This window comes from Acanthopagrus latus, chromosome 19 (assembly GCF_904848185.1).
Source record: "Acanthopagrus latus isolate v.2019 chromosome 19, fAcaLat1.1, whole genome shotgun sequence".
Lineage (NCBI taxonomy): Eukaryota > Metazoa > Chordata > Actinopteri > Spariformes > Sparidae > Acanthopagrus > Acanthopagrus latus.
This window is the reverse complement of record NC_051057.1, coordinates 3,329,283-3,346,852: the sequence shown is the minus strand read 5'-3', so window position 1 is coordinate 3,346,852 and position 17,570 is coordinate 3,329,283. Positions and strand designations below refer to the sequence as shown.

General features: G+C 40.3%; 1 protein-coding gene across 1 annotated transcript in view; it reads left to right on the top strand.

Moving 5' to 3' along the window:
* The window catches only part of cubn (cubilin (intrinsic factor-cobalamin receptor)), a 127,396-nt gene that overhangs the window by 18,808 nt on the left and 91,018 nt on the right, over positions 1 to 17,570 (top strand). Inside the window, exons 14-24 of the mRNA XM_037079515.1 lie at positions 1,572 to 1,806; positions 2,307 to 2,488; positions 3,396 to 3,558; positions 4,571 to 4,761; positions 8,576 to 8,732; positions 9,304 to 9,479; positions 10,115 to 10,280; positions 12,081 to 12,306; positions 13,989 to 14,119; positions 16,016 to 16,205; positions 16,988 to 17,148. Of these exons, the coding sequence (XP_036935410.1) occupies positions 1,572 to 1,806; positions 2,307 to 2,488; positions 3,396 to 3,558; positions 4,571 to 4,761; positions 8,576 to 8,732; positions 9,304 to 9,479; positions 10,115 to 10,280; positions 12,081 to 12,306; positions 13,989 to 14,119; positions 16,016 to 16,205; positions 16,988 to 17,148 (1,978 nt within the window). The remainder of the gene's footprint in view (positions 1 to 1,571; positions 1,807 to 2,306; positions 2,489 to 3,395; positions 3,559 to 4,570; positions 4,762 to 8,575; positions 8,733 to 9,303; positions 9,480 to 10,114; positions 10,281 to 12,080; positions 12,307 to 13,988; positions 14,120 to 16,015; positions 16,206 to 16,987; positions 17,149 to 17,570) is intronic.

Below are 17,570 nucleotides of genomic sequence, written 5' to 3'. Positions count from 1 at the left end.
GATTCCCTCTCATGGGACCATTACCAACAGAATTGTGAAGCTTCATGATACCACTAAAGAAAACATCCGTGAAATGATAAGTGGACAATCGATCTCCCCAACCACAGATGGATGGATGTCAGTGGCGACGGACTCATATGTGACGGTCACAGCACATTTTATAAATGAGGACTGGGAAATGAAAGATATCGTTCTCCAAAGGGCAGAATTTAAAAAAAGCCACTCTGCCGAGAATGTTGCTGAGGTTACAGATAACATCCTCCAAGAGTACAACGTCAGTCATGAGTCAGTTCTTCCCATCACCACAGACAACACTGGTAACTACATTAATGCTGTGGAGAGGCACCTCCAAGTCACCGATCTCCCTGCATGGCGCACACTATTAACAGCTACCTCCTAGAAGCTAAACAGAAGCTGCTTGGATTTAAACCTGCCCAGCTTATCAACGGCTGCGCCACTCGCTGGAATACTACGTACGATATGGTGTGTCGGGCAGCTGAGCAGCAAGCTGCGTTTGCAGCTGTTATCATGGAAAAGAAACTGTGTCGCCTGGAGTTGAGTACTAGTGACTGGTCCCTCATGGAGCAGGTGAGAGCGGTGCTTAAGCCATTCAAAACGGTGACTGAGAAGGAGCTGATAGCGATAGCGGAGCAGAAAGAGGGACACGGGGGCAACGAGGCTGCGGACTGCCAGTACCAAGACAAAACAGCTCTCAGTGCTATGGGGGACCTGTTTGGGGACATTTACAGTCAAAGCACAAACACAAACTGTGATAGAGCACTACGCGTAAGAGCAGAAACTGTTCTCTCCACGGCTGGGATTGTAGTGGATAAAAAAAACGCTCTGCACTAAATCCAGAAAATGTTGATCGTCTAGTGTTTCTGACTAACAACTTGAACATTTAGGATGAAATGTTGCTCTGTTTATGTTGACAACTGTGACAAAATAGATGTTCATTTGTTTCGGTCTGTGTCATGGTTAAAAGTTTACAAAATGTTGCACTACTGTGAATGTACCGAAACAACCAGTGTTGTTTGAAACACTTTGAATGCTGCTGCCAGAAGCACCTTTATTTTCGTTCTGTGTTTGGGCCTTTGTTGGTCAAAAGTTTAAAAAATGTTGCACTACTGTAAAAGTACAGACAAGATAACCAGTGAAACTTTACTGTTTTAAATGCTGCAGCCATGAGCACTTCTGTTTTCGTTTTGTTATGATTTAATTTATTTACTTAATCCATGTGTTAATAGCAGAGTGAATATGATTTGAGGGGAGGATTGACAGCCCTACTTCACGGTACAAGAAATAGAAAATTTGATTTTGTACGATGACTTCACATATGGTGGCCTAATGCAAATAATGTTAAACAAGTGAAGGCTTTCTTATCTAGCAATCAGGGAGCAACATCATTAATCCATTGGTGAGTCCATTGGCTCAGCGGATGCCTGTGTGTGCTCTAATACCAAAACTGGCAACAAGACATAAGATGGAAATCGGCTCATCAGTGGATGGGATAAGATCTCACATGTAGCAGATTGACGGTTGTCCTTGAATTCTGTTTTTCTCTTCTTCAGATTCTTCGTATTACCTTTCCTTTCTTTGATCTGGAGAGCAGCACCAACTGCAACTTTGACTTCCTTCAGATTCATGATGGGGACACTGCCAGCGCCTTCATAATTGGAACATACTGTGGCCAAAATAACCCCCAAGAGCTTTACAGCTCCCATAATTCACTGTATTTCTGGTTTCGCTCTGACCACACTCTCAATGCAGGTGGCTTCACTGTTGCTTGGCAGTCTCAGGACCCAGGTATGTGTATCTGTAAATGTCTTTCAATTTCAAGAGGTTTTGAATTTTGAACTTTGATTGACAGATTCAGTGAGACATGACAGCGCACAGCCACTTCAAAAGGCATTAGAAAAGCATGCAACTGAAATTCCTACACATTAAGTAGTCACTGCGAGGAAAACAGAGAGGAATTTGTAATCTTAAAAAGGTCAGACCAGAATCCAGTGGAACGCTGAGTGTTTATTTTTTCCATAAGGTCTGACTCTGTACTTGACCCGCTCCTTCACATCAGCTCTGCCCTTGTTATTTGACACATGTCATTACCATTATTAATAATAATATTCATTTGGCTTAAAAAAAAACATTGTTATGGAAACACTGGTTTTTTTTTTCTTTCGTTTTAGTTAAACCTGTGCTACAACACTGAAAACGATAGTGTGCTGCTCCATGGTTCCAAAGGGTTTTGAAGAATAAATTGAAATAATTGTTCCTCCTTCATTAAAATATCTTTCTCATCTTAGTGTGTGGAGGCGAACTAACTGCCCCCTATGGCAATTTTAACTCACCTGGTTACCCTGGGAACTACCCACCTAGCCGGGACTGCTACTGGGAGGTTACAGTGGAGCCTGGCTTGCTTATCACCTTTGTGTTTGGGACTCTCAGTCTGGAGCATCATCCTGACTGCAACTTTGACTTCCTAGAGGTAGGAATTGCTGCTATACATCCCAGTATTTGGCATTAGGTTAAATCAATCAATTATATCATGGACAACTAAAAAGACAAAGGGGAATGCCATTATTTTTTAGGCCTGGGCATCATATCTACATGTTTTGGTGTGTAAATGATTCATATTTAGAAAAGGTTTTTTGGAATCGGTTCATTGGGTCACCTGAACTGGCAACTCTTTCTGCCATTGTCTTCCTGCAACAAGTCACCTCCTACAAGATATCAGCGCTTGAATGAGACTCGCGTTTCTGGTTTCACAAAAAAGATCTCTCTAAAGGTATCATTTCTGTAATGCTGTCAGACATTAATAATGTCAGTGGCAAAAACCAGAACTTTTAGTGATACAACTATGGCAGTTGGACCTGCTTTAAATGACTACGCTGCAGCCATTGCAGCCATGTTGTGGCTGCCAGCTGAGGTGATAGTACGAATTATTTACACAACAAAAAGTCAAAGTGGTGCCCATGTTAAAAAATACTACTGTCTATCTACACAGCCCGATTGTGTGGGTCTACTAAAATAAGGGTTTATATTTTATGTGAAGTCTTTTTTAAAGCAAAACTAGTAGTATCACTTTTAGTTCATGTTGTAAACACAAGAATCACTGAAATAGTCATTGGCAGTGGCCAATCTCAGACTGCTTCTAAAAATGTATAACTAAGTGAAGTGAACATGTAGTTTAAAGGTATGTTTTTTGTGTCAACTAGCACAATGCTCCTTTAACTGTATACCTCTGAGGCCCAAACCCAATAACTGTGTAAGTGCTTTTACAGAGAAACTGTCACGGTTGCACACTGTATAGCACTACTGATACTGCTTGATGCAATGAGCCTGTAATGTACTCTGTTGTTCAGTTTATTATCTTGTGTGGTCTAATGTTGTAGATCCGGGATGGTCTTCTACCAGAAGATCCTGTCCTTGGAAAGTACTGTAGTACTGAAACGCCCGCTCCCCTGCAGACCACCGGTCCAGCAGCGTGGGTTCATTTTCACTCTGACTTCACTGTCTCTGACCGAGGCTTCCACATTACATACACAACATCACCAAGTAAGAAACTCTCACCACTTACTTATTTAAAATACCATGGTGTATACATGTCACAATGAAACACAGAGCATCAGGGGACTTGCCATCATGTCTGGTGCTGTTCATTGGTTGAATGGTGTTTTTATATATGTATTTTTTCATATTTATTTGCTCATCGAGAGACCTCAGTTCTTCTGTGTTTTGTTCATATAGAGATAACTGCTCTAGGAGTGTAGTAGTCCAGGAGGTACTGCGGTCGTTCCCTTGAGGGTTTTTTTAAGGAAGTGTGATGACCCTCTTTACTTTCCTCTTTCTCCAAAGAAAAGCCTTTTAATGGATTTGTTAAATTTCACGTTTACCGTCACTACGTTACCTTTAGGAAATTTGGCATGAATTATTAAATCATTGATACTGTGTGTTCAAACAGCCGTTTGGAGGTAAGACACACTTCAGATGTGGATAGATGCTGCAACGGACAATTTTCACAAGGAAAGAGACATCTATTGTATTGTATCTACTGCTGAATTTCCAAGAAGGCACGTTTTTACATCATTATGTGTTCCATGTCCGTGACTTCAACACACAACTACACACAGAGCAGCAGCCCACTTCTTGCAACAAATGTGTCAAATAGACCAAAACAGCGGAGTTATTCAATTTATATATGAAAAGGTATTAGTTCCTCTGCTTTTACTCTTGACAACATGCTTCTTTTAACCTATTTATATCATTTATGTTAAAAAAATACATAGAAAATTAAAAATGAGTTGCGATATGAAAAATAATTATTTGAGAGACTTTTTGGTGTAGACAGAGATTAAACAGTTCTCTTGGTCCAAGGACTGGATCCCATCCCAGAAAAGTCATCTACTACTTCAATAAATGTTTCAACATCTTGCTCTTGGAAATGAAACCCATAGCAGGCAGCAGTAGATCTCCCGTTATTGACTGTGTCAATGCTCTGCTCTGTGTAATGAGCTGCACAGGTCTGTCCTCATGCAAAGTCCTCACACTGCTGTGAATTGTGTCGTAGGTGACCCTGGCTGTGGTGGTACCTTCTTAGACAGCGAGGGCATCCTGATCTCCCCCAACTGGCCCAACAACTATGCCAACAACCGCCAATGTGTCTATTTGGTCAGGTTACCTGCGGGTGAGAGAGTGGCCCTAAACTTCACTCACATGAATCTGGAGACTCACAGCAACTGCTCTTTCGACTATGTGGAGGTAAGACTTGTTTATGGCTCACAAACTTTACAGTATGTCCTTATCTATTTGATTCATTTATGAATACTGCAACCCCTTCTCTTGCTCAAATACACTTCTACACCACTAATTCACTTTGTCAAATATGTCAAATGTGTTTTTTTTTCATTAATATTAAAATCTCTTTTATTTTTTTTCTGTACAGTTTATAAATATATTCTTAATGTATGTCACCATGTCAGTGATGTGCTTGGATATGCAGAAGATGTAGGAGGGAAATGAGCTCCAATTCCCAAAACACAGTTTTTGCAAATAATCATATCGATAATATACCTGAAATTACCTGTTGTTTTTTGCCTGAGGTTGGTTCATACACTATTATTTGACAGTAAATTATTGATACGTGCAAAGGAATGAAAAGTAATTTAATATATGTCATTTCAACCTTTTTCACTTTTTTTCAGTTACTTTTAAATTCAGAACTGAGTACTGAATACAATTTAAACGAATATCTAGATCCTTCATCTTCACTTTTGTAGCCAACGAGGCTATCCTTTCTCAAACAGGCTAAAGAAAACTCTGACATGTTTTCAGTACTCTCTGTCACTGAAAATAAACAACTTTCACCCCTTTATGTATGACCGCCTCCACATAGAAGGCATAACTGCCTCAGTATGTTAGTGAAGATCCACAGTCATCCAGGTCATGGTCTAGCTAAGTACTGTACAAAACACTTATCCATATAGCAATTAGATAAACTGACTCAGTAATAATGGGGCAATAAGAAAATGCAGATATTGTCTGGCTAAGATACTATTAGCCATCATACTATGTGCCAACCAATTACTATAATAAAACTGACATATCTTAATGCAGAGGCTTGGAAGCAGTGGCGTAAGTATCGGCAGTGTAACCGGTGCAGCTGCACCAGCTGTGAAGTTGTTGCGGCGGAGGAAAATATTGAGTCAACCAGCACCCGCTGCAAACTCCTCATCTCTGCTGTCACTCACGGTGGCGTACATTTGTTTCTCCATCGCCCTGATCATTTTGCAGGACACTCTCTCGTGCCCGTTTGCTGATCACCCATCCCAGCATGTTTATCTCAGGCTCCTCACTAACCTTCTCCCTCCCTCCACCAGGCAGCCTGGCCCTGTTGCTGTCCTCCTCGGACAGACGCTGAAGCTCAGTTTGATTTTTTCACCAATCTCTCACGTTCTTGACTGACACAAATGCTTATACCACCAACTTTGGAGGAGTTCAAACTTTTTGTGCTCTTTAGAGAGAGACCACATCCACAGGGATGTTCATAAGACCTCTCTAGGGCCATATATTGTGTGGTTGACCAACATTCCTCTTTGAGTGTGTTTGAAATGGTCCTAAGTGTCTGAAATGGTCAGAACGATCTATATAAATATGTAAATCAATAGTTTATCGTTTATTTTTTCCAGAACATGTAATCATTTCAATATCATTAAAGTCTAACTCAGCTTCAAATCTGCTAATTTATAGGATTCCACTTTGCCATCGCATGAGTTTCAATATAACTTGTAACACAGTGATATAAGGAAATGCCAGTATTACTGGAGTGTAATTGATGTTAACCAGTATGACTGAATTATGATTTGAGTTCTATTATCATTTATTATTTTAGATGTACCCCACTTGTATTATTAGCCACAGATTTCCAATTTGCGGCAAGGATTGCCTTTCTTCCAAAAAAATCCCCTAGCCCAGGGGTCAGCAACCTTTACTATGAAAAGAGTCATTTTTGCCCCCGTCCCTGCGTTGACGCAGCCTAGAAAGTCTAAATTAGTCTATCAAGATTACTAATAGGCCTACATGATGTGGCAACTCTGCAGAGGGCTACTTATGCTAACAGTATAAGGTACTTGAACTTTGCAATTCCATTTTGATGATGCCATGTTTCAGAGCATTTGATAGCAATTTCAGAGAAGCAATACAGAACTATATATGCAGACCTACTTAAAGCTAGGGTCTACAATCCTGGAGAGCTAGCAAGCGAGCTAGCAAGATTTGAAAGTGGCACCTCCTCTAAGTTCCACCCCATAGACATAATATATGTAGAGACCTCATAGACTGACGCTGCCTTTATTTCTACTGAGGAAGGTGTATCCCCAACTACAATAATCATAACCTCCTGAATTTTTACCAGATTTTCACACGGTTGCAAATGACACAGATTTAGTTATGATACAGGGCGCTGTCACAAAAATTATTTAAGATCCGCAATCTGGTAACAATACGTTCCAGCACGCCATGAAGTGTCTACAGATATTATGTCTATGGTTCTACCCCCCCCATTCCATCGGTGCTTTGTCCAAAGCCACGCCCCCACAAACTTGAACGTGTATCTGGCAGTGGGACTCTGCAGGGAGAAGGAGATGCTGATGCACAACGCAGCAATTCAGCTGAATTTAGCACAGAGCAGGCAGGAAGTAAAGCGCTGAAATAACAAACAACATCCAGTTACTTTTCAAAATAAAACACTCCGTGTTCACACCAGCACACGTCGTGAGGCCAGCTGTCTACCGTGCTGCGCCATGGCGGACTCAAACTGCAATCGGTAGGGACTGCCGGAAGGCGGAGCAAAACCGGATCGGAGCCGCAATGCAGCTAGCTATTAGCTATAAAAACAACACACAAAGAAGCTAACGTTAGCATTGGGCTAATACGAGCTACAAATGTAGCCACAACCTTACATATTTCATGAAAATAACAAATTCCCACAAAACATAATGTATACATAATGTATTTACTACTCTCAGGATAGCAGGACCATTTCACCCAGTATAACAAAATGTGTTGCAGAATCAGAAATCCTTTAATGTCCTGCAGACGAGGACATTTTTTTTGTCACAGCAGTGACAGCATATTACAAAAACTGAACTTGTTTCTGAACAACATTACAGACCCTAGCTTCAAGTCCTCCCTATGTTTGTGAAAATGTACAAAAAAGTAGCCTCATTTGATAATGATGAAATTTGATAAAATGAAACACATAGCTGCAGCCATGAAACAGTAAAAGTGAAGAAAAAACACAACACAACAACAAAAAAAACCACAGGACATTACAACACATGAGGTCCTCTGGCTCTTCTCTCTGAGCTCATCCTCTTGGCCCTCTGCTTCTTCTCCTGACACTGGTGAAGGCCTCTGCTTGGCCATGTGGCCAACAGGAAATTACGGGTGTCGGCTTCTGTTATTCACAAAAAAGCTCCAGAATGAAAATCAGAAGAAAGACAGACAAGCCAAGCATCCCGTTTGCTATATTAAGCCTTGAGCACTGCTCGACTTCAAGCATTTGAGATATGGTAACATGCTGACAAACCCCTGTCTATATTGGAGTTCAGTGCCTTGCTCTTGGTGATGACAACCCAACACCCTTACACTGACTCCATCATAGTCATCATAGAAAAGTCTCTCTCGACTAGGTTTTAATTGTATTTTGAGAAGTAAGCTCCAATGAAAAATGTTAAGGAGTTTAGATAACATAGAGACATACATATACATTCACTTTTTAATCCCAAAAGTTAAAAAAATAATCCATGAGCTCCCCTCCCTCTGGTTCAGAGCACAATCTCATGTGACTGTTCATTTCTCAGGTGTGGCTCAGCACACTCTACTTTATGTAAACTAGGCTACAGTGTGTGACGTCGATCGTCGTTATACAGTAATTGCCAGATTTGTCAATTTAGTAGTTTTTCATATTACTATTCAGGTTACTTTCGTGGACCATTTATTGATTTCACAGACTAATTCTGCACTGCTTCTTACCGACTCCTCTTTCATCTTTCTTTTCGTCTTTTCTTCCCAGGTGCGTGATGGCAGGGTGGAGACTGATCCTCTGATAGGGAGGTACTGTGGGAGCTCCCTGCCAGCTCCCATCCTCTCGTCCTCCAACTTCTTGTGGATTCGCTTCAGGTCTGACAGTTCAGTCAGCAAGGCTGGTTTCAGGGCTGTCTACGAAGTTGGTGAGATTCTGCACTAATACACTTAATTATGATATGACATAATTTATGTTTTGTTAATGTGTTGTTCATGAAATTATGCCTATTTAGTTTAACAATGGATGTTCTTAGGGGAATGATAAGTAGAAGCTACAGGGCCCTACTGTGCCCTCAAATGTGACAATTACTATGTCACAGTGAAGAGAAATTCATCTCCAGGTGAAATAGTTCACATAAACACCCAAATTACTTCTTAGTTAACCAACTTCAGGAGCGTATTTCACGACTTTCCATCACAGATTGGCAGCAGCAAACAGGCAGAAACTTGAAACTGGCTAATAATGTCATATCAGTGGGTACAAAAAAAAAAACACTCACAGCTCACTTGCTACAATAGGAAGCATGAGCTATTATATTGTTACATTGTCAGGATGCTGGAATTTCTTACTTCAATGAAATGCCTTGACAAATATTGATATTTCATACTATTTTAAGTGCCTCTAGGAAAAACTGACACGTTTTTCACTTTTATAACTTTTGACATGATCCATTCATAAAATAGTCACTGACTAACCATTAACCTTCCCTCTTCCAGCTTGCGGAGGCACTTTGTCTGGGACTGGGCAGCTACGCTCTCCCTACCATCCCAATGCCTATCCACACAACAAGGACTGCGAGTGGGTCATTAACCAGTCAGAGGGCTATGTTGTCACCCTCAACTTCCTGTCATTTGATGTTGAAGGAGGCTCCTGCCGTTATGACTTTGTTGAGGTAACACAGCCAATACTACTCCATATAGAATAGCAGAAACACAATGTATTCTTCTTCTTCTTCTTTTTCTTCTTCTTCTTCTTCCTCCTCTTTCTTCTTTTTCCTTTTTAATTGGTTGAGGGTGACACTATATAATGTATGTATCTTAAACCTGAATGCATGGGCGACACTCACGCTTCCAATTTTCCAAGTGGCATGCATCACAAAATCTGTCTCACAAAGCTCTTCTTTGAGCACCATTATGAAAGGAGTCTGTAAAACTGTTGAGAGGACACATCAAACTGCCACAAAGGACAATTATGAGTCTTTCTATTAAGTATTTTTTGATGCACAGAGATTTTATATTTGCAAAATTAGCACCAACTGAGACAATGATCAAGTGCTACTTGACAGAGATGGGTAGACAATGATTAACAAGCCAAAGTTTGTAACCTCAACACACATCTGATAGGGTGACCAGATAAGAATGGGGGAAATTTAGTTGGGTGTGGTCATGGTGAAAATAAAGAGTTATACATGAGTCAAAACTCAATGCTAAAATGAATTTAATTTTACTAACACATTTTTTTGGTAGATATATTTATGAATGGAGACAATGTATCACTGATAATTATGCATGTTTCCTCATCTTCCAGGTAAGGGATGGCTCCACATCTAGCTCTCCTCTGCTGGGGACATTTTGTGGTGCTTCAATTCCCCCCAGGGTTCAGTCCACTCAGAGATCTATGTACGTCCACTTCAAGACCGACTCCTCTGTCAGCAATCATGGCTTTGAAGCGGCCTATGGCTCTGCCTTAGAGGGTGAGAGAAGTGCAACTAATTCAGTGTCATTACTAACATTATTAGCAAAGATTTACTCAAGACTATGACTCTGACAACATCTCTATATTTATGTTAAAACAGACCCTTGTTCATTTTTTCCAAAGGTTATGACATTACAAAACATGATTGGTCAGTTGTAATTATTGTCCTGCAGCAACCTTATTCATGACCTCCCAGGAACAACACCAACACAGTGATATCAGATTGTGTGCTGTTGTGCACACCTTGTATCATTTCTCTTGTTTAATGGGGGGGGGAGGGGGAAAACTTCCAGTGAAAAATGGAGTGGCGGTGTGTGTGGCAGCCTGTGCTCCAGATAATCCTTTTAAGTATATTTAATCACTCTAAGGTAGTGGATTATCAGGATTCATGTTGCTTACCTTTTGGTAAGGTCTGGTCAAGGTATTTGGACAGAGAAAAAACTGACTGGAGTTCAACGAGGCTGCACTTGCCGACAAGCACATGGCTGCAAAGCAAACCAGTGATTGTGGATTTTAAGGCAACAGTATCCCAACCTTAGCTCTCTTGATACACTTGGCTATAGAAAATCAGTGTATGGAAATGAAGATAATCCAAGATACCAGGTGCTCCATATAACTCCCTCCTTGGCCTTGACTTTATCAAAGCTGTTTGAAAGTGGGCAGAGCCCACCACATTTTAAAACCCAGGCCACAGGAGAGTGACCCCAGGCAATTATTGCTAAAGTACACGGGGACCAGGACGGGGAACTGATTCCGTGACTAAGTCAAGAGAAAACAACCTTGTGTTATAACAAATATAACACATTGGCACTGAACTAATTGTATTTGAAAAAGTTGAATCAACAATAAAAAAAAAACAATTTCCCGAAAAAGATCTTTCCATCAAGTTTGTCTAATGAGGAGTTTACTCCCAAACAAAAACTGGACTATGATATGTTTTATATTCTGGTCTGCCAAAGCTCAGCTGGAACAAGGTCTGATGTTAGCTAATGTCAGCGATCTATGAGCTATCACAGCTCAGGCTGGCTAAATAGAATGTTAGCGTCTGTTTTATTTTTCAGTGTGATTTTTTTTTTTTTTTTTTTTTAAGGGCCAAGTATTTGTTTCAGTGCCAGTACAACTTTTTCAAATGCAAATGTTTCAATGCCAGTGTTTATTTTGTCAGTTCAGTTAGTTCACCAGATGCGGTAAATGCTTTTAAATTGCATAGACATGAATCCAGAAAAGTACTGAAGTGGACAAATTACCATTGCTGCAGTGGCGCCTGTCTCCAATCTTTGCATGTTTGAATGCAAGCTCTCCTAAGAAGTGAACAGCTTTCTCCTTCATCTTTACTTTCTTTGTAATGTTGCGTCACTTCAAAATGAATAAGCTGAAATAAGCTGAACACAAAATATACAAGCCTTGATAAAGGTGCCCCTGTCTGAGACTATACACTTTACAAAGACTCCCAGGGTGTGTGGAAGACTGAGATGTTCGCCCGAAATATGTTCAGTATATAACATTTTCTATTATAACTATTATTGATACATTAAAGATATCTCTATCTTTATTTATTGTTGTTTCATTATATTATTGATGAATCCACTGAACCTCAGGGCTCTGCTGTGGCTCTTCCATTAATGTTGATTATTTCAACTGAAACCTGCCTGATATCTATCAGAAATGGTACCTGCTGCTTCTAACAAAACAGTTCATGATTTTGTTTCATATTCTTTTAAATGAGCATCTTAAAGCTACTTTAAAACTTTTTAAAAGTCTGCCAATCTTTAAAGTTGTCCTTTTGTTCCTGTACCAGGCTGTGGTGACACTCTGACCAGTCCATCAGGCACCATCACAAGCCCCGGCCACCCCAGCAGCTACCCCCATGGTGCCAACTGTACGTGGTATATCAACGTTCCCCCAGGAAACCTAGTTCGGCTGTCGTTCGATTCCTTCAACCTGGAGTACCATTCCAACTGCAATTATGATTACGTTGAAGTGTATGACAATGGCACTGTGCAAACTGGAACCAAGATTGGCAGGTAAATGAAACATTGACACATACCAACACGTTCTCACAACCAACCAAATACAGCTGCTTGGTCAGAGGGCATCAGCAGCAAAATATTACACACTACCTACCAGGGGTGTCGTGATCTCGATTGTAAGTAGTATATCGATCGAAATGACGTCATGATTTCGACCTTCGAAACCAAATGTGGAATCAAGTATTCAACCACACCTCCAGCCGTCAGGTCCATCAGGCATGCAAAGAGGGAAAAAAAGCACACACAGCATATCAAAGCACGGCGAGAGAATTCAGATTCGATCCGGCATTACGGTGAAATCACAGGTTTTCCTATTCATTGTAATGAATGTAGTCTGTTTTGACTGCAGCTGAGCATGCCAAAAAAGTAGAGACGGAATCAACTTTTGGAGATGAAAAAAACAGAGTCACAGGTCAGTAGCAGGACATGTTATTACGCCTGAATTATACTACAGGGAACACAACAAATATTTCTCTGTGCAGTGTTAAGTTTCATTTTCGCTTTGGTTCGGTCTTAGTTTGACCCCAGTTTAAAACAAACAGTGATGATTGTACTGTTATTTTTAATCCGTCAATGAGGACAAACAATCACTATTAGGACCAGCATGCTTGTAGGATAACAACATAAAAGCGTTTTCTGTCGGCAAACTGATCAGCAGGGGGTTCCATCACATCACACACACAGACCCTGGAGTGATACACCCACACCAACATGTGGTGTTTTGCCACACCCCCTGCTTGCTATGCATCTATAGCATACGTCTCCACAAGCAACATAAAATATGGCAGGACATCTCCGCAGGTATGGCAGGTAACCTCTGTGACTTATTGTCTTTTGTTTGCAATTATTTTCGACTGGTCGACTGGTGAAACGAGTTGTTGTTACATTTATATTGTTTATAAATTATTTGAATTTGATAATAACGCCTTAATGTCGCATATTGGAAATGAATAATGGGGATTATAACTCTTATGTATATTGACTATCCAAGACTAGACAAGTCTAAAAATGGCATAGCCATCTGTACTAGAAGAAAAAAGTAATCGAATCAAAATGGAATTGTGACTTAAAATTGAAAATCAAATCAAATTGTGGATATGGAGAATTGTGACATAGCTACTACCTACCTCTCTAGTGTCAGTTAAGCACATAAAGGGCTCTGTTGCTGGCCCTAATACGCTATACGCTACTTTCTCTTGAATAAAAAAAAAAAAAAGCTTGTTGAGAAACAGATCACACATTGTGACATACTATGACTTTTGGACTGTTGCTGAAGTTGTTAAATGGTCATAGTTTGGTTAGTTTTACACACAAAACTACTTGGTTACATTTTAAAAACATTATATTTGGGTTTGAGATACCTACTTTTGTATGTATATACAGTAAATGTTCACAGCATGTATGAGCATACTATATGTATATGTGTAGTCAAAACTTTAATTCATCAGTCCATAGTATGCTCTATTAATATTCCCTGATCCAGTTCCAATTATACTAGCCAATCCCTTCTATTTTTATTTAGATTTTTAAGAATGGTTTTGCTAAAGCATCACACTTCCTGAGAACAGGAACAGAACATATAGATACATTCTGTTAAAGGTGAACATTATACAGATCATTGCTTTCTATATTTTGTCCTTTGTGAGTAAAACAATTTGGGTGCTTTGTGTGTGCAGGTTCTGTGGGCGTTCAGTGCCTCCATCCATCACCAGTACAGACAACATACTGACTCTGCTGTTTGTGTCCGACGCAAGTGTGGTCACTGAGGGATTCTCTGCCAGCTATGTGTCTCTCAATGCAACCACAGGTACGGAATATATTGTCTAGGCTATCTTTTTTTTCTGCCTTTGGTAAGTATATTTGAGACTATTGATACATTGGCCTTGAACAACAAGCCTACAATGCAATCCGCATGGAAGAGCCAAACACTGTGATACAGAGAACATTGTGAAACATGAGTATGGAGTTTGAATTGTAATGCACTGTGATATACAGAGTTTGATTGAGTTAGCAGCAGGCAAGGTGAGCATACACCGTAGGCCTCAATCAAGGATATATTCCTATTCTCATCCTTTATTTCCATGATTTTCTGTGAAGTACTATCCAGCAAACTAAGTTAATTAATCTTGTATGTTGTGCTGACTCACACTGCACATTTATCAGCTGTTTTGCATGCATTTCCAAATGCGGTAATTTACTCAGACAGGAACCTTAACAATGCTGATAAAAAGGGAGAATCCGACAGAAATTAAGTTTTTTGTAATCAGACTTAATCTGTACAATTAGCGTGGCTTTAAATACACAAACTTGTTGTAAATTGCTCCCTCCAACATATCCAGTGAGAACCAGACAGCTCCAGCTATTTACTGGCAGTTATTATGTGATGTGATTTCAAGCAAACAACATATCTTTGTTGCTTTCCATGATGCATGGTGGGTCAGAATCTCAACATAATGTCAAAGGTATCGCATAAGGCTATGAATAGTTTGCTTAGACAATTTTAGATTTACAGAAAGAAACTTGGTGGAAACGCAGTAGCAAAAAAGTACAGGATTGCAACATTATGTGCACCACCCCGCCTCTATTGGTTTCACAACACTGGCATGCTATATGAAATCACAGACTGAAGCAACATTATACCAACACTGATTGGTTCTGTTTGAAAAAACAAAGGCGGTGTAGAGCCTCAGGATGCTAATCTCTGTCTAAAAAGGCTAGTGTTGCTTTGAACTTAATAGGAATAACCTAATGTTGTCAATATACATTAGGGCTGCAGGATATTGGAAAAAAATGACATTGCAATTTTTTTTTAACTCTGCGATATATTTAATATGACAAAATACAGAAATTTTCATCAGATGACCTGAATAGCACTTATTGTTATGCTGCACTGTTGCTATCATGTGGAATATTAACCTGCACTGATGTTACCTGTTTTTGTCATACAGAGATGTGTGGTACTGACGTAAATGGTCAAACTGATTAGTTGTGTTACCTCTCATTGTGGCAACAGATGCAAGACACTGTCGACACAGAACACGTGTTCGGTCAATATCATCCTTCTTGTAGCCGGAATAATTCCAGATAACTGATGTTGCTTTTCTTTTTGGCACCAAGTCTTTGTTTTCACCGATTTTCTCTTGTTCATTGCTCATTTTTCAGTGTTGTTATCAGTGACTCGCTCCATGTGCAGGGGCGTGGTCTGCTTCGGCACACTGAAAAACAACTAATGTGATTGGTGGATCACTGTGCATGCAGTCTGCATGCACAGTGTGTGTCAGGTACCCTTTGAATTAGATGAGTTCGTTTGCCTCCCACATGGCAGGCCCTGCCATGTGACTATTACGATGACGCGATGGCGATGCTCAAACAATATATTGTGCAGCTTTAATATACGTAATTTCATTGCGGCTGATTTTGCTACCAGATTTGAACTCCTCGGGAGTCACATCCTTTTACAGTTTCATTACAAGAACCATCCTTTTAAGCCACAGAAAGCACCTTTCCACAATGTAATATATGTGATGTAAAGGTTTGTAAAGGTAATCCAGTATATGTTTTGTTGTGAAGTATTCTGGGACAGTAAAAATGTAAATCAACAAGAAGTAACCCCTAATGTATACAATGTACATTTTCATTTGGACGATATGAAAAGGTAGTAATCAGATTTTAAGGTTCTGCCAAAATATTTGTCTCTCATCAGACTGTGGTGAGACCTTCACCTCTGCCACAGGCTCCTTCAGTTCACCAAACTACCCAGACTACTATCCCAACAACAGAGACTGTGTCTTCAAGATCACTGTACAGGTCAACATGCAGATTATGCTGAACTTCACCAGCTTTGAGTTGGAGGGCGCCTCTCCTTCTTGCAACTTGGATTTTGTGGAGATCAGGTAAGGAAAGAAGGTGATAGAGTTGAGCTGACTTTGAAGATGTGGGTTTTTTTTTCATTCTTTGACATTGGCAGTTTCTAAACTAACAGCCTGCCAATCAGAAAATGGTTGTTTGGCACCACTTGTCACATCAGTTTGTTGAGTTGATACAGAGGCCCTGTGTCGGACAGGTGTGTGTGTGTGTGTGTCGGAGAGCCGTGTGTTGGGCGGGTGTGTGTGTGTCGGAGAGCCCTGTGTCGGGCAGGTGTGTGTGTGTGTGTGTGTCGGAGAGCCGTGTGTTGGGCGGGTGTGTGTATGTCGGAGAGCCCTGTGTCGGGTCAATTTTAGGTGTTTATTTCTCGGATTTGATAGCCCTATCTGAGAGTTGAATTTGTTCCTATTCCAAGAAGGTGATGCTGATTTCAATTTATAGTTAATGAGCTTGTCTCACACTGAGGGCAGTTTCCACTGAAAGAGAACAAAAAGGAAAGTTTTTGCATTTCAGAAATGTAAATGTGTCTTAACCACTAGGATACCAAACACCAAAAAGACTACAGCAAGTTGTTGCACCTTTCTAATTTCCCTATTGTTCATGAGAGATCACCCATGAGGAGCATCTCATACACGTTCAGCTTCAGTCTGCAGAGCTACAAAGCCATGTCCCTGCCCCTGAGTGGTGTTCAAAATTCCCTTAAATTCAACAGTGCATTTCTTTGGCTCCTTGTTGGATGAACCCATTCTAGAGGTTTGCAAAGGACAAACATCCAGTGAATCCTCTTACATTTTAACTCTGTGTTTTGCAGGGATGGTGGCTATGAGACATCCCCCTTGATTGGTAAGTTCTGTGCCAGTCAGAGGCCTCCAGTCTTGGTATCCCATAGCAACCGTCTTTGGGTGCGATTCCGCTCTGATGCCAGTGTCACACGACGTGGATTCTCTGCCCATTGGGATGGCACACAGTCTGGTAAGTGGTTACACTTTTTTAAACAGAGTTTGTTCCTTTAGACAGGTTTAACAAAGAAGGAGCACATTATTGAATTGTGTACAGGACTCAGATTGTATTCTTATCTACTTCCGGAAGTATAGAAAAGTAGAAAAGGTCTGGATTTTGCACTAGTTCAATGTACATACAATGTGTTTTTTCATATTTTCTTCAAGTTTATACATCTCAGTCATTTAAAATGCATGTCTGATGCTCTCATGTCACATTAATAACAGCTTCATGTCACTTTGTTGCTGTAGGATAAATATCAACAACCCTTGCAATGGGAACCCATACACTTGTCCTATTACAATTATATGTCGTCGTGCTGGGTCTGAATCTACACTATTTGTTATAAATGGTAAAGGCTTGTTAATTAGGATAGTAGCTCCCCTCGCTTCAGA